At 47.3% G+C, this 16,140-nt stretch overlaps 2 protein-coding genes across 3 annotated transcripts in view; both read right to left on the reverse strand.

Annotated features, from left to right (window-relative positions):
- Positions 1-2,114, reverse strand: part of LOC120901874 (toll-like receptor 6) — a 47,083-nt gene extending 44,969 nt beyond the window's left edge. Inside the window, exon 1 of the mRNA XM_040310215.1 lies at positions 737-2,114. The gene's annotated coding sequence lies outside the window, so the exon portion shown is untranslated. The remainder of the gene's footprint in view (positions 1-736) is intronic.
- A 5,294-nt stretch (positions 2,115-7,408) lies between these two features.
- Positions 7,409-9,315, reverse strand: LOC120903686. 2 transcript variants are annotated; one of them, XM_040313254.1, is made up of 3 exons: positions 8,611-9,315; positions 7,908-8,535; positions 7,409-7,831 (listed from the first exon to the last, which is right to left on the reverse strand). In XM_040313254.1, the coding sequence occupies exons 2-3, from the start codon at positions 8,376-8,378 to the stop codon at positions 7,493-7,495; spliced, it is 810 nt and encodes a 269-aa protein (XP_040169188.1). In that variant the 5' UTR covers positions 8,379-8,535; positions 8,611-9,315; the 3' UTR covers positions 7,409-7,492. The 2 variants fall into 2 exon arrangements, with proteins under 2 accessions (XP_040169188.1, XP_040169186.1); XM_040313252.1 differs by having other exon boundaries at positions 7,908-8,546.
- Positions 9,316-16,140: the final 6,825 nt, after the last annotated feature.

Below are 16,140 nucleotides of genomic sequence, written 5' to 3' on the forward strand. Positions count from 1 at the left end.
TCGCTCTCGCGTTTGTGGACGTGGTATAAAGTTCGGAAAAACGAATAAAAAAACCGTCCCCATGCTCAGAGCCCTCTAAACGAATAGATGAAAGCTGTCACCGTGACGCACGGATTTTGTGAAAAGATGCTTCGCGGCCGCTTGCGTTGAATTCTGAAACACGAAAGAGGGAAAGAAGAAGCGAAGAAAAAACAACAACCGCGAAAAATATGGCCTCGGCTTAAGTTTCAGAGAAAACTACCAAAAAGCATGCCAGCATGTCGCACCGAATTTCACATTTTTCTCTTCTCAACAACACTGACGGCCGACGGCATTTTGCTTTTCTTCACCATCACCACCACCACCCACCAAACCAACCGGACCGATACCCAACAATGTGGCTATTTTAAAGCTCTTTAGCCCCGTTAGTCGTATCGGGCTGTTTTATAGCATTTGTTTCTCATTTCCAGTGATGTGGACACATAAAACGGGCTTTCAAGGGGCAACTTTTACGCCGTGGAATGCAACATCAAACCAGCCATTCGTACATAAACATTTTTCACTGCTGCCAGCCCTGTCCGATAATCGTTCGATTTTCCATCGAAACTCGAGAGACCATCAACCGGGAACGACCTCATCGTTTTGGCTGCTGTGCCGTTCCCTACATCCAATTTCAGCGAAACTAAGGCAGGCAAAAACGAGGCGCTATAAAAGAGATATCATCAAAGTGTTCAGCTGGGGGAAACGAACCAAGTACCTTTTCAGCAGCGAACCGCCTAGCCGAGTAGTGCGGACAGCTTTTGCGGCTAAATATTTTCGTGTAGCGCCGCAGGCATTCACAATCCTTCTCTGCTTTTATTTTTCGTCTTAACACTGCAGATACCACTTCCACTGGTGGGTACACCGTATAGGGCTAGTGCGTCATATTTTTCACTTTATTCCTGATGCTTTAGTTTGCTTTTATCCACTTCACACTCACCTTGTTCAACAATCGCAACACACATGCACCGGGAGACAAACTAAAGAACAAATTTGATGCTGTTATAACCACACTTTAAACGCACTGATAATCTACACAAGGCTACGCCAAATCAAGGAGTGAAGTTATTTTTTTGATTTTCACTCAACTGCAATAACAATCAAGCACTCTTCATGCCTTCATGGAGACGCATGGTCGCTTTCAAGCATGGCGCATCACTTCTTCACAGCGATTGGTAAACAATCTGTTCAATTGATGGAACTCGTTATATCCCACTGCTGGGTCGGTTGCGATAAGATGATAACAAGCCAACTCTTCTGGAAGCTTTAACGGGACGAGTCCTTCAGTCCTTCGGTCGGTACTGACACACGGTTTTCTTACACGAAACGAAGTACCGTACCGTGGTTTACCTTAACCTTCGGTGGAAATTTTCTTTTCTTCAGCGTTGCAGATAAATGTTTTCGTTTCCGTTGCGTTGCTTGTCTGCACTTGACAGCATTTCTTCGATTAATCACACCATTGTAGCTTTGGCTGCCAAGCGTGAAAACGAAACAGCGTTCACTATACCCACCAACAGATAGCACAACCGACAGCGGAATCGAAAACACGCGCACAGAACACACGAACACGTACTTGCGTAGCGCAGTTGAATTACAAATTATATGACCAAAGCAGGCCTAGAGTATGGAACGTACGCTCCAACCGTTCGTTGTTACCGAATCGAGTCTTCCTTGGATGCTACATTCGTGAGTTTTCCGGAACGTGTCTTAAGGAAGCTGATTTTACGCCCAGCACTTTTTGGGGCAAACTTTTAACAAGCCCGCTCTCCTGAGTGGCAACGCAGCTGACCAGGCAAAACATTCATCTTGGCGTGACGACTTTTATCTCTACACCCAGCACAACTCGTCAAACACCTCACTTGACACAGTGTCACACACAAGCACACGCACACCCGCACACTTCGGTTGAAAGATGCAGCGACATGTGACGGACACTTTGCAGCCCGTTTCAATTCAACGCGATTCAACTTTGCTACCCTCTGCTACGCTCATCTGCATACGTTTCGACGCCCATCCTCGAGCGGTAATAGCGAGCTTTCCGTGTACCGTGATCTAGTTGTCTAACGGACATCAGTGAACGACTGACGGCTGGAAACGAGAACTCTCTGGCTTAAGAACCGCGATACATTCCAACGAATACAGTCCTTCAGCAGACCCTGCTACAGCTGTAACCTTGCTTCGTGTTTCCTATGGCTACGGCCGGATCAATGGGAAAGCGTTCATCAGTGAGTGACGCGAGCAGGGCGCAAGCGCCACCAAAACACAACCCGACGTGACACTGTTCATTTTGCCTCGCGAAAACAGCATGGCTCTCCGACATGGTCCATCTTCGGGCGGATGAATATACCGCCCCAATCGTGTGCAAACTACCGGTACCGATTTACGGCCGACTAGAAGAAAGCGAAATCTGCAAACACGGGCGAAAATCGGCCAGCTCGTGTCACTAACACAAAGCACGGGTTTTTTTTACCACAATCGTACACGGCCCTTGGTCGACATTGCAGTCGACATCGACCTCGGTGAAACCATCTGACGAGCGCTTTTCCGCCATAGCGCGCCCAGCAGCATCCTCCAGCCTTTTCGCCTCGAACAGTTCGCCCCATCGCACTGTTTTCTACCCTCACAACACACGTACACACATGCGTTAGCACACGTATACAAAAAGCGTCTTTGATGTTGAGTTTCAATTTTCCAACAGTGATTCAATTATGACAACGTTCGTTCGGTCGCTCGTTCGTGCGCTGGCTCGTAACGGACACGCCAAAAAACGCACACACACACACACACACACACACACACACACACACAGACAACCAGTTGTACACTCTTTCACATGTGACACATTTCTTTCTCCATATCAAGTGCACACATACAGTCACAAACGCCCATGCAAAATCGGCAAGGCCACCGGTCGGAGGGGCGACATGGTGTCTTATTTATGGCATAAAAACGAACTGCCAACGAAGGGTGTTGCGACGACGATCGTCTAATGTGAATGTATCGAAAGAATTTGCATTTATTGTCCATCCGTCTTCGGTCTCCGGTCGGGAGTGTAAAGAATTTCATCTTCACTGCCGTTTTCCCCGGCAAGAAACACAAGAATGACGTGCGAAATTGTGCTGATACAGTGAAAGGGGTAAAGGGGATGAACCACCTACCCAGAAAACGATGTGAGAAGCATTTTCCGACATCGGAAAAGACGCATCAAGATACAAGGCAAGACGGACCAAGCTAAGCCAAAGTCTGCAAGGGGCTAGATATAACAGGGTGGACTCAACAGATGTATTACGTTGCTACGATACGGCAGCACAGTGCATTCTTTTCCCATGGCCCGACTGTATGATAAACGACCGATTTAAATTGTCTAACCACTTTCCGGTCATTTCGGAACGGACGCTATTCAAAGAAATGGGAGCCGATTTTTTTAAGCACAAATTATTTGCATAACAGCATTCTACGCATTCATCATTAATCTTTATTTCCCCTTTAGAACTCTTTCAACTCTTCACGCTTTGAATAATACAAATCTCATGCATCGCTAATCACACTCCCACCATTGATATGCCTGCCAATTCAGAATGCCTTCAGTTCATTCCGACTCATTGACCCTTCAATTTCAATCCGATTGATGCTTTCTCCAGATCTCGCTCGCTCGCCCTTTCTAATCGGACAGACCTCTCTTCACGCCCCACCCCCTTCACCCAGTTCTACTATTCATTTCTCTGCAAAATATGATTTCAATCGAACCATTCGACGGCCCGGTTGGTTCAGTCCGTTCCGTGATGGTTGAGCGAGCATCATTGCGCTCCGCCAGCGATGCTGAATTGAAATCTGTCACATTCTGCACGTGACGTTGTGCTCCTCCGCCCGTTCAATTAATTCCCTTTAACATATCTCCCATCATGCTGACCGTTATGAATTTTATTCTAGCGGAAAACGTTCCGGTTAAGGTCGTTCATCAACACACAAACACTTCTTGCGGACAAAAAGAAACGTGCGCCCGAAACGCCAAAACAAAACCCCAAACGCCAAACTAAGGCCAAACAGCGGCTCGCCCAACCGGCGGCCTACATTCCTGAAGGCGTCTTGTTGCGTTGCGTTGCTGCGAAGCATTCGGGTGGGCAGTTTGGTGGATGGAAAGCACGGACGTTTGGGGCTCGTTTGGCAAATGGGTGAACACAAAAAAAAAGAGTCCCCAACTGCCCCGCGCCGGACCCTAAAAATAATAATGCAAAAGAAGAAAAACCCACCCGACTGGAAAGCTCTCATTTTCTTGCATCCGTTTGTCTAATTTATTGCAACCATTGATCCGTGAATTAATTCGTCGAAATTCATCTTGTTTTGCATCCTTTTGCCGTTTGTTCTCTCTTGTCTTTGCCGGGTTTGCCTTTGAGTTTCCCTCGAGGATCGTCCAAGGGTGGAGAGGAGACGATCGATGGAAAACTTTCGCGTAGTTCTGCGTTTGATCATCCAACGGGGAGCAGGGACCCATACCAGCCATACCACTCATGGGGGGAAGCCATGGAAACAGCTTTCCAACCGGCAACACCGGCGGACGGAAGGGACGCAAATGAAAAAAGCGAAAGTTTCGGGTCAAGGATCCGAATGTTGGTGGGTCATCAATTTAATTGATGTTCCCGCGTTTGCTGGCGTGCACCCGTTTGACTGCGGTTCCTTCCTCGCCCAGACGCTGTGCTGATAGCACCGGCGCCGGCTGGGTGCGGTACCGGCGGGGCAATTTTAACTTTCTCATTTAATTGAACAATTTCCTTTCGCACCTTTCCTTTGCAACACGAGCGCTGCTCTCTAATGTGGGTGATTTTTAAGCTCGAACCCGTGCTGCGCTCTCCAGGCACTCACCGATTAAGAGGCCGTTTTCTTAATTAATACCCATTGACGTTGTGTTTGGGAAACTTTTTGCTGTTGGCAGATTCGACCGTCGGGATGAAAAATTGTAAAATAATTCCTTAAATCGCTTTTTCTTTTTTCGCTTCGCACAAATTACCTACAAAGCGACCCAACGGATGACTCCAAACGAGCTTCCCTAGAAAGTTCGTCTGGGCGCTGGGAAAAGGCTCTATATGTTTCATAGCTTGTGGAGGACTCAGAAAATTCTGAAAACCACAGCTTTCACTTTCACATTTCCTGCACAAATCAAGAGCGTTTGTATGCGAATGGATGTGTGTGTGTGGAGGTTTTTTAATTCACGAACATGAGCCACAACGCGCTTACTTTCCTTTTCACACGAGATTGCCCTTTGTACCGTGAACGCTTCATTCATCCACGTACATTGGAGCTTTCGTTACGCTACCTTCTAAAACCTCGTGGGAAATCCTAAGCTTCAAACACAAATAAACCGAATGTGGCTCTGGTTCTGCGTTTCACCAGCTTTCATTGCAGGCAAATGTTTGATGGAGCACAAACGACAATTTTTCCCCAAAACATTTCCCCCTCCCAGCGGTTACAGGCTGGCGAAATCGAACGTTTTTCGGCTTACGCGCTCGATGCAAAATGACAGGATTACTGAGCAGACAATCTTTTCATTGCTTGTTATGCTCATCCGACCAAGCATGTATCTGTGCATAATCCGGCCGTTTTAGTTTCCTTAAAGTCGTGCCATAATCTAAAGTAGCCAAGAAATCTCGAATCCAAAAATTCCTCGAAGTGTCAGAACGATTTCCACCACAGTGTATGATCTCGCCTGGTTTTAATTTTCCTCACTCAGCACCGACGCACGTCGACAAAATAATGGAAGCTGTTCTGTGCAGACGCTTAAGAAACGCTCACAATTGCACCATCGAGAAACGTATGGCCAACGTAGATTGTAATACCTAAATACGGACTAAATGAAAAGCGAGAAATGTCCACAAGTTCACAAGTATCTTATCCGGAAAACGTAGGACATCCGACTGTCTTCCCAAAGTGGCTCCAAACGAACCGTGATAGGGAAAAGCTGACGAGCTTCTGCCACTCATCGGAATGGGAAATGGAGTCCGCCCGGCCTCAACGTACTCCCCATGCCAATTCCTTTCCCGCTGACAGTGCCGCACCCAGCCACAGCTGCTGTTTATCTTTAATCTCGTTCTTGCGCGCGGAATGTTTATTTTCCGATTCCGTGCTTAAATTGAGAGATCTTCTTTAGTCGCTTTTCAAAGATTTCACTTCTCTCGCTCGCTCGCTCGCTCGCTCACCCGGCTGTCCAACGAAAAAATGCGTGTTCGGAAACAGAAAGTGCTTATCCTGCTACTGCCACTCCCGTTCCCCTTCGTTCCGTACCGCGGGAATCACACAGGAAATCGACAAAAATCGGAATGGTAGCAATGGTACAGTGAAAGAAAAGACGAAAAAAAGTAACCCCTCCAAAGGCGCACCCCAACCGACCGACCGCCCGCACGCCTCAGCCGTTAATGATGGAAAGCCTCGGGTTCTTTGAGCCAAGCCCAAACAAAAACCATCTCTTCTCCGCTGCTTGTGCCCTTTCTAAGCGCGAGCAGCACAACGGGTGACGATGAGCAAATTTCCAAAATGATATACAATTTATTGCGATTCCTTTCCTTTCTGCTTGCGATGGACGAGAGAAAGAGACAAAGAAAGCGCGAGCTGCAGGAAAGGCAAAACATTTACAGAAGAAATTCTTCCATCATTCTAAAAACATCGCCACCGCCAGCACCACCCTCTGGCCCTCGTTTTGTCTTCCGCTTTGCGCAAAGTGGTTGAAAGGTTTTCCGACGAAGACATCATTAACAATGCGTAAGTATGTGCGTGTGCGATCCTGCTCGCAAGGAAAAGCCGTCCACCCGCTTGCCGATTACCGCAGCCCTGTGGCCCCTCTCGCGCGAAGTGGTAGGGAAATCGTGAAACCAGCTTTACATATGCTGCTCCTGTTTGGAGGGGGGTTCAATCATCGTGCACTTCTCCACATTAGGCCACTTAGAAGCTTTTTATGATGATGCTTACAGCCTTCTGCCGCCGCTCGACAGAAACTGACACAGGCAGTCTCTTTCTCATTCTGTTTCCAAAAGCTCTCACATTGATTTCCAGCGGAGAGTGGTACCATGTACAGTACGGATCAATAACAACCGGTAAGCTTATGGTATGTGTTGTACGGCTCTGTAAGTACGTGTAGATAGGAACTGCACAGTAAATCATCAAATAGGAGCAATTGAAAAATATGTTCTTCTTTTTTGTTTATCACCAGAAAATGCTCCTTACGTTCAGACAACTGGGGACTGGAAAAATGGTGTCTGGTTTCTTTTTAACTACGAACAATCAAATTGGCCGAATACGGAAACTGTCACGTACGTGAGTCTGTGGCGATTGCAGCTATTGCTAGCGCGAATCGTTCACATCATGATCCAAATGGGGTTTCGCCTTACCAAGACCTCAAATGTAAAGTATGAAGTGTTTTTCGTTTCATTGTATTTTATCCCAGTCAGTTCACACTTACATAAGGTCTGTTTCACGTAAAAGATATTTAGTTGCATTTTATCATGCACGCCATATTGCTTAGCTCCTGCAATGTTTCGTTAAGTATTTGTTCGAGTTCTTCTTCATCCTTAATTATTGTCCTATCAGCGATTGAACCTATCTGTAGGCGGCCGTCCGTTGTCAGTAAGGTCAACCCGAACAGATTGCGCTCAATGTTGGGTACCCAGAATGTGGCCTCTCTGAGAATGTACCTTCCCAGAGAGACAGTGCCGACGAAGGCAGGAATGTTGGACAGAGCAATCGAAAACTTGCTTCTAGCAAACAATGCCCGTACAACTGCAGCCGGCAGTAGCTCTGGAAGGTACGACACGCTCAGGTGAGTAATCTAGAATAGAGCAAGAACACCATTTCCCTTCGTTTAATAGGGTTGTAATGTTAAGGAACGGTCAAAATATACTTACTAAAGCATCTGTACTGGCCTGACATACGTCGTCCGGACCTTTTACAGCATTTATCTGGCATATTAGTTGGGCGATTGTGCTCGATCCGCATGGCAGACTGCCTATTGGCAACGTTTTAAATACAGCCGTTGAGCGATTACGCAGCTGAATTACTTCAGACTCGCGATGGAACCGTCGCATCTGCCCGATAGTGACGGTCGTTGGCACGGGTAAGCGCTTCCGCCTGCAGTACGCCCCAAGACTCGTGGCAAAGGCCGTCAGCAAGATGTCTGTAAAGCTGCAATCATTTACCAAATGCTTGACTGTCTTGATTGCGCTTATCACAGGAGTCGCGTGATTTGCTGGTCGCCCTGCATGGTCGCCTGCCCAACAGACGATTTTATTATTGCTTGGTTCCGGACCGTAGAACGGACTGCATTCCCGTTTGAGCAATATTTCGTGTGCCAAAAATCTCGGCCCACGGTAAGCCATACGGAAGAGATTGCGCCAAGTGAAAAAACCATTCACCGAGGTCTGATTGGCCGCATTTGGATTCCACACGTGTTCCTCCGCCGTGGCCGTACTGTCGAGGAATTCTTTGCAGAACGTTCGAAATATTGCAATTCCATCAGCGATTGAATGATGGTACCTGAAAAGGACCTTTAAAGCAAACATTAGCACAAGTACAATTGCGAACGAAACAACGAGACTGTTGCGCTCTCACCGGGTACAGCATTACAGTGCTGTCGTCGTGGCATAATGGTTGTCTTCCAACGAGCAACTCCCAGCTCGTACCATTGCAATCCCGATTGCTGATTGAGCCAATTAGTGCACAGAGTTGCCTTTTGGAAAGGCAGCTGCTGCTGGTGGGAATCACGTCGAGCTGTTTGACGTAACGATCGCTCCAAAGCGGAAGTCCCTGTTTGATCCAAAAATAGTAACCCCACTGAATGCGCCTTTGCCAGAACAATTTCTGATACGCATCAACTGTGTGGAGACGTTTGAATCGATCACGAAACAGCTCCAGCAAATGCACGCTGTCGTCTGACACATGCACAGGTTTCTCAAACAGAAGCAACACGCTTGCCACTGCCTTGGATGATCGTTCCTGCCCTGCCCACACCACATCCGATCCTTGCAGCAGCCCACGGAACGATGAGCCATATTTAATCGCCAGCAATTGCGCCACTATTTGTCGATGCACTTGAAACAACACCAAGATTGCTATTATCACAGGTAAAGCCAATATAATCCCAACCAGCAGCACTGTGTTCGTCAAAAGTGAAACAATCCGTTTAGAGTGTTTCATCGTACACAAATCCACTCCCGCTAGTCAATAATTAATCACTTACAGTCAGCATTCAAAGAACGCATGTAAACGACTGATGCAATGCTAAACCAAAACCCGTGCTCCGTTATCAACAACCAGCAGAGGAATCAACCTTCTTATCACAGTTCCACTATATGCGCCAAAAATACCCTGTAAAAGTGCGGCAGATAACGATGTGCAACTAGGAAGTGTTTGTTAGGCCAGGTCACAAACGAACATTTGGTGTTGGTGAATGCAGCTCTGTCCAAGTGTCGTATTAAACGGTGACCAGTAAATACCAGTTAGCATGACGATGCATTCTGCTGGGATAGATAATGATGAAGTGGTTTGCTGACAGAAAACAGCACTTTTTGCGATGTGACGCTAAAACTGTTCACAACTAATAAATACATCAACTACGTAGAGTAACAAATGCCTACAATGACGCTTCATAAAGCGTGATATTGTGTTGCCATTGTGTGCAAAATTTGTCACAAAATGAAAGCATTTTCTAACGACATGCTGTGCTCCATCCTTTGTGAAGCACATTCCAATAATTTCTGTCCAATCATGCTGATTATTTCCTGGAAGGTACACCAACCAACACCACCACCTCCACCAGCAACATTATATTGTTGCAGTGCAAATCTGCTCGTGAAAGCGGCAAGCATAGAAAGAATAGCATAGAATCATTTCGGCATCGCCTAACTGTCTTGTTCCCAAATACAGAGAACGCTTTGTGGTGGAATGATGTTGTGACTTTAGTAATGTAATAGAGTAAAGCGGTTTTCTGTTCTTAGAAACAATAAAATAAGAAAAGGACTCCAATGACTGGATATTTAATTCTAACTGTATGAATACATTCAATCATTTTGTATCCTTTTGAACAGCTACAGTTCTTTTATGCTACCGTTGTGTGTTTGAAAAACAACAACCAAACAGTTGCCGCCAATGTCGCCTACTACGAACTCTGTGTGGTTTTACGCTACGTTCTACCACTGAACGTAACATTCGCTTATCGCAATTGTCCACTTTGCCCTTAAGCTACCCAAAACCATAGGTGCATGGGTTTTGCAGGTCAGATAAGAATCACGCGCCATTGCATTTTCATCCTTTGGTCAGGAAGATTCTCTTCTTCGACCAAATATTGCCCTCACACGTACTCACCAAAAAACAGGCAACCAGGGCATGGTATACTCTCCATCCGAAAAGCAATAAGTGCCATGAAAGGAAAGCTAATCGAGCGTGAAGGGGGAAAAATAAAAATATAATAAAACCAGATTAAACGAATCCCTTCGTTTGACTACCGGATTGCGTCCAGCAAACTTCGAGCAGTCGGACGGTGGCCGGTTGTAGGCTATGCCTGAACATACACACATACACACCAACACTCACAAAACCCCTACAAAATAACTGACCTGGGACAGTAATACCTACCAGTGCAGCCCTGTTTGGGTCTAGCAAACAATTTCCATCGCCTTCGTACGTAAGTGTCCGTGTGTTGTGCATGCAGTGGTGTTTGTGTGGCCAGACCCAGAAAGCAAGCGATACCACTCAAGCAAAAATATGTAAAACTCTCAAGTGCACAAAAGCTCTTTGCCCACCCTGGGACTTATCGAGGTCCGGAAGGCCTACGCAACAACGCAGACCTAGTCGTGAGCCCAACCTTCCCGTGAGCCTATCACTGCCAGAGCCGGACACACGCTGCGTCTGTTGCTGATGGAGATTTCGGTGAGGCCGTCCTTTCTTCTCGCCCGACTCCGTTGGATCTTTCGGAAAGGTCTTCCCCCAAAGTGCTCCATGCGAGATATACCTTGTTAGGGCCATTGTATGGAATGTGAGTTTAATAAAAATAGATAAGAGTCATAAAGCGGTACCGAAAGAAGTGGATCGCTTTTACATGTATACCGTGCACCGAACGTGGAATGTGGATGATTTATTAGAACGCTTCTTCTTTGGCTATCCCCTTGCAAGTATTACTAACAACGAGGGCTCTTCAAAGCAGAAGTGATAGTGTTAATTACTTTTGCCTGATCTGTTACCAGGCTCTGTTTTCATATACAAGCCGAAACCGTACATACTTTCAATTTCCAACGTTACACACTTAACTATCTGAACATACTTGCTGTAAATGCAATGTTCTAGACTGTTATACTATTCCAAAGTTTCCGTACAATATTTAATGTAAATCTAACACCATTTGTTGTTATACAAGCTGTCTACATTATACAAAAAAATATATATAGTTCACACCGAACAACGACAATATCGTCTAAAACCGTTCCAGCGATTGCATGCGCAGCAACAATAGCTTCGTGGCCTAAAACCTGCCCGCTAAATGCATGTATTACAGGTTGTTTGGTGCATTTATCTCACGGTTCACTGCAATAACAGCAGCTACTCCTGTAGCCACGATTCATACACAGCCCCGCAGGCCGTCGCGCTGAATGGATGCAGTCAAAAAGTTTGGGCCACATTGCACTGGTCACAGCAACACCCTGCAGCCCTGCAGCTACATAACGTTCCGTTTTATACGTGTTTTTCTCCCCTGCTCCAAACGATAATACCTCTACCCCCAACCAACACCAGTTACTTTATTCGGTTGACTTTCAAACCGACAACCACGGCTCTGCAGCTGGACACAACTGTGAACGCCGGAGCAAGTCAGAAGTCGCTCCCAGGCCCGGCCCGGTCCCATCAGATATTGACCAGTGCAAACTAATGAAAGTGTGGAAGCTAACGCTTCGGATATCTACTTACTTGGACCCGTGGTTTAGTGTTGCGGTGTACAAGTTGAGGCGTGCTAGGCTTCTTCGGTATGCACAAAAATATTCCAAAGCTTGTCCAAAGCGGCTGGGGATAGTAGGCTAGTACCGGTGAAAACGAAAACAAAAAAATAAAATAAAACAAACCAACGATCCACTCCTACCTCGATGCACATACCACGGAAACCACGTTTCTGCACTGCTTTGCAATGGCTCCGGCGGGGCACTGGTATTAGCGTAACTGGATGCCTTTTGCCGGGCTATCTCCCCAAAACTTACCCGCTCCGAAAATATTCCAGAATAAAAACGAGCCAATGGCCGTGCAGCCCTGTCCGAGTTCAAAGTTAAGCTCAGCTCAAACTGAGCTTTTCTAAATGCCTGCGGGTATGCAGCAATATGAGTTTTTGTAAGCAGCCAGTGAACTGATCCTTCGGATATCCGGCCAGTTCCCGCCGGGCGAGACGACTCCAGCGGCTCAGGTCAACCCACCGCACACGGCAAGCCAACTGCTTGATGGAGAAGTTCCTGGGACCAGCTAATTTGATTCCCGGTGCGAACGGAAATCCTGACCAAAAACCATGCGAGCAAGCAATCTCAGTCTCGAGCCCCGTACCTTTGACCTCCAGTACCCTTGCTGCAGTGGTGCTTGGGTGTCCTGCCTCGGCGCTTCCGTGCCAGGGTGATTTGTGGAGAGATTTCTTTTCTTTCACCACCAACATTACCGACATTCCGAGCGAAGGAAGATAATTTCACAGTTTATGAACACTCAAAGAGGCACGTACGCCATATGTACACACCCTTCGCCACCCTTCGCCACCTCGCGCCGGCCTCGGTTGACGGTCGTACAGGAGCGGACACTCATGGCCTGCTGCACGTAAGTACACGAGGACTGCACAAACACACACACGCGCACGAACGGATGGACGGACGATGCTCATGTGCGCTAGAAACAACAGTCAGTACGGTTGCACTCCTCGCAAGAAGGCGCCATCCTACGTCCGACATCCTCAAACAGACTAGAAAGAAAAACTTTCATTTTCCAGCAAGCCAAACACCCGGGACAGGCCTGCGGCTGAGGCCAATTTCCTGATCCGCTCCGCCGGTACGCTGCAGTTGAGGGAACATCCCTTTCGCCGACGCCTCGACCCACCTTCGGCCAACTGAAACTCTCGACGGGCGGGAGGGTGTCCTTATTTAATTTCACAGTTTCAAAGTGTTTGCAGATTTTCCCGTATGGGTCGCTGCAACACACATCTAAAGCCCCGTTTTGCGGGAAATCTTTGCTCGTGAAGGTACATTTTTCGTCAGCTCCCAGTTTCCGGCGGACCCGAGGCCGAGTCCAAAGGTGCTCCCCCACCATCTGCCACGAAAATCTAGCCTATCCTTGCCCGCCAAAGAGCGGAAGCTGCATTCTAAAATAATTCCCAAACACCTTGCCCTTTCCCTGTTTTTGGTAAAGACTCGGCCCGGGCGAAAGTCTGTGCAAACCCTTGGTTCAGTAATCAGCAAAACAACAACACGTACCCTACCATTAGGGAGAGTGATGTAGCGTTTGCTGCTTTCCGAGCCCAATCCGTCCATTCCCGGACGCTCGCCTTCCCGTTGCCGAGCTTCCGCGTCGAAAATGGTGCTAACGGCCTCCCCCGATCGGTACTCCGGAAGAGAAACTGAAACCTCAGGAGGATGTTCCAAACTCAACACATCTTTCCGCTTTGCAAGCTCTAACCCACCCACCCCTATCGTCAGCCACCGTTGCCGGGATCCATTTGGTCCAACAAACAAACCGACACAGCGGATGCGGCAACTGGGCACTAGAGTTTCCTCTTTCCCCGAAAATCTGACTTACGGCGCCCAACCAACCAACCAACCATGCAGCCCGAAACACTCCGAAAGCGGCTCAACCAGTCAGGCACAAAGATAAACAAATGTAGGTAAATTTAAATTCGATTAAGCTCTACGCATGATTGCATTTTCCGGTGAAACGCTGCTACCGACGCATCGGGAACGGGCGCACCCAGTGAGCGGACACTTGACTAGCTGTGCTGCCGGCTGCTGACTGACAGTCGAACCGAATGTTGCATAATTTAGTGCAACCCATCAAGCTGTGACCCGGTGGCGAGGGCGGAGAACCAAACCGTACGGAGTACAATCCGAAAAACCAACAAATAAATCTTCAATTAGGCAATTGCTGGCTGGTTGGCTGTTACCATTTGGAGAATTTATTGCATTCCACTCTCCCACACGGTACCACACCGACACCAACACCGTGCAAAGAATGCGAAAGAAGAAACCGTGCCCTAACGCTCTTAAAACAACCACAGCAACAACGAGCAACAACGAAGGAGATAATCTTATCGTTTGCTGTATCTCGCCATTTTTGTGTACAGTGAATCAAAATGTCTCGGCTTTTCGGGCATTTGCTGCAACAATTTCCAACACACACACACACTATGCCCTGCTCCAACATCAAACGCCTTTCATGTTTGTAATTTACGAATGGGGAGCTTAATTTTGTTACCCTTCTTTTGCAGCCGGCTGGTGCAATCCTGGCACAGATTACAGTCCTACCGAGCAGATAAATGATGCTCCTGCTGGATCGATGGCACGTGGCAATAGTAAATTTTTGTATTTACCAGCCACCGTAAAAGACACACCCAGGGGAGCGAAAACGACCAACACCAGCAACGCATCTATCATGGGCGGCCGTGGGGTGATGCCATTTGCAGCCGTCCGTACGTAAAGATGGTACTTTAATTCGGTCTCTACAACAAAATGCGGCTTGTTGGGAACGCGTTGCACACTAAATTCAAACCTAGCGGACAAGATCGGCATCCACATGGGGTGTAATTTGTCCACTGCTTTCCCCATAGTTATCCGGGCCGCCCCTACGACCTGCTATCTTTGTGCAGCCAACCCCTCATACGCATTTACCTACATGGTGTTAAGAGAGCTAAGTTTTATTCCCTTTCGACCGTAGTCCAATGGAATCTGTTAACGGGGAGAGTGGGGAAGATGAGGTTCGGTAACAATGTTACACGAAAAAGTAAACCATCACCACCGCCCAAGGAAGAGGAAACCACCCAGACCAGAAGAGCTAAATCAGGGACACCAAGACACAAGCAAAGCACTAATCCTCTTCATCAAATCCAGTCATTGCCTGGACATGAAGAGGACTTAGCCGTCCTCTTGGCTCCCTGTCTCAGCTAGTGAAGTGCTTTCTTCCTTTTTTTTTTCCTTTTACGCTCTTTACCCTACTCTGGCTATCGACAGAAAATGTAATTATTTTGATATGTTTGCTTCCTGTCACAAGGTTTCATAGCATCGTCGTACTGGTTTCCCGTATCTCGTTCCCCAGGCCAGGATGATACAGCCATGAACACACACGCCAGAATGTGATACTTGTACATTAAAATTGTACACTTTTAAAAAGCGCTTGCCATCACTATTATCTTAACCGTCAAATGTATCAAAGCTCAGCGTGGTTGTGTGGGCACTTACTTTTGCAGCGCAGCGAACGCAGCAACGGTTCAGCTTTGCTTTGTTGATGCACAATCTTGAGACATCGTTCCGCAGCACGGGTAAGGGATACTCTCTGCTTGTCACAACCAACCTAACCCACATGTTACCATCATCATCACCGTCGTCGTCGTCGTCGTCGTCGTCGTCGTCGTCGTAGGAATCGGCGATAGCATCTTACCGGACGGGACAGAATCTCATATCCACTCCAAAGAGCACCAACCTCCAAGCATTTACCATCCATCTCCGTTGCCATATATCCCAGTCACTGACGTGACGTATGCGGGACCAGTGCCGGGGTAGTTTTAATTGAAAATTGCACTTTTGCCGCTGCAATCATGGGCCTGCTGTTGCGGATATGTATCAGCATGTTACACCATCGGTATCAAACATATCCGCGGGGCTGGGAAGATGCTTCCTGGTACTTCTGAAACTGATGATGCTAGCAGCAGCAGCAGCAGCAGCAGCAGCAGGAGATCTCGTCACAAGAGTGCCGGCTTGAAAACCAACCTTCTGCCGACAGATTTATTCAATATCGGAAGTCTTGGAGAGGAAATGGAAACACATCACACCCACCGAACCGAACCAAACCACCCAACAACAAGACCATCGTCAGCGATGACAAGTTCGAGTACAAGTTTTAATACAATTAGAAACAGATTGC

This window comes from Anopheles arabiensis, chromosome 3 (genome assembly GCF_016920715.1).
Source record: "Anopheles arabiensis isolate DONGOLA chromosome 3, AaraD3, whole genome shotgun sequence".
Taxonomy (NCBI): domain Eukaryota; kingdom Metazoa; phylum Arthropoda; class Insecta; order Diptera; family Culicidae; genus Anopheles; species Anopheles arabiensis.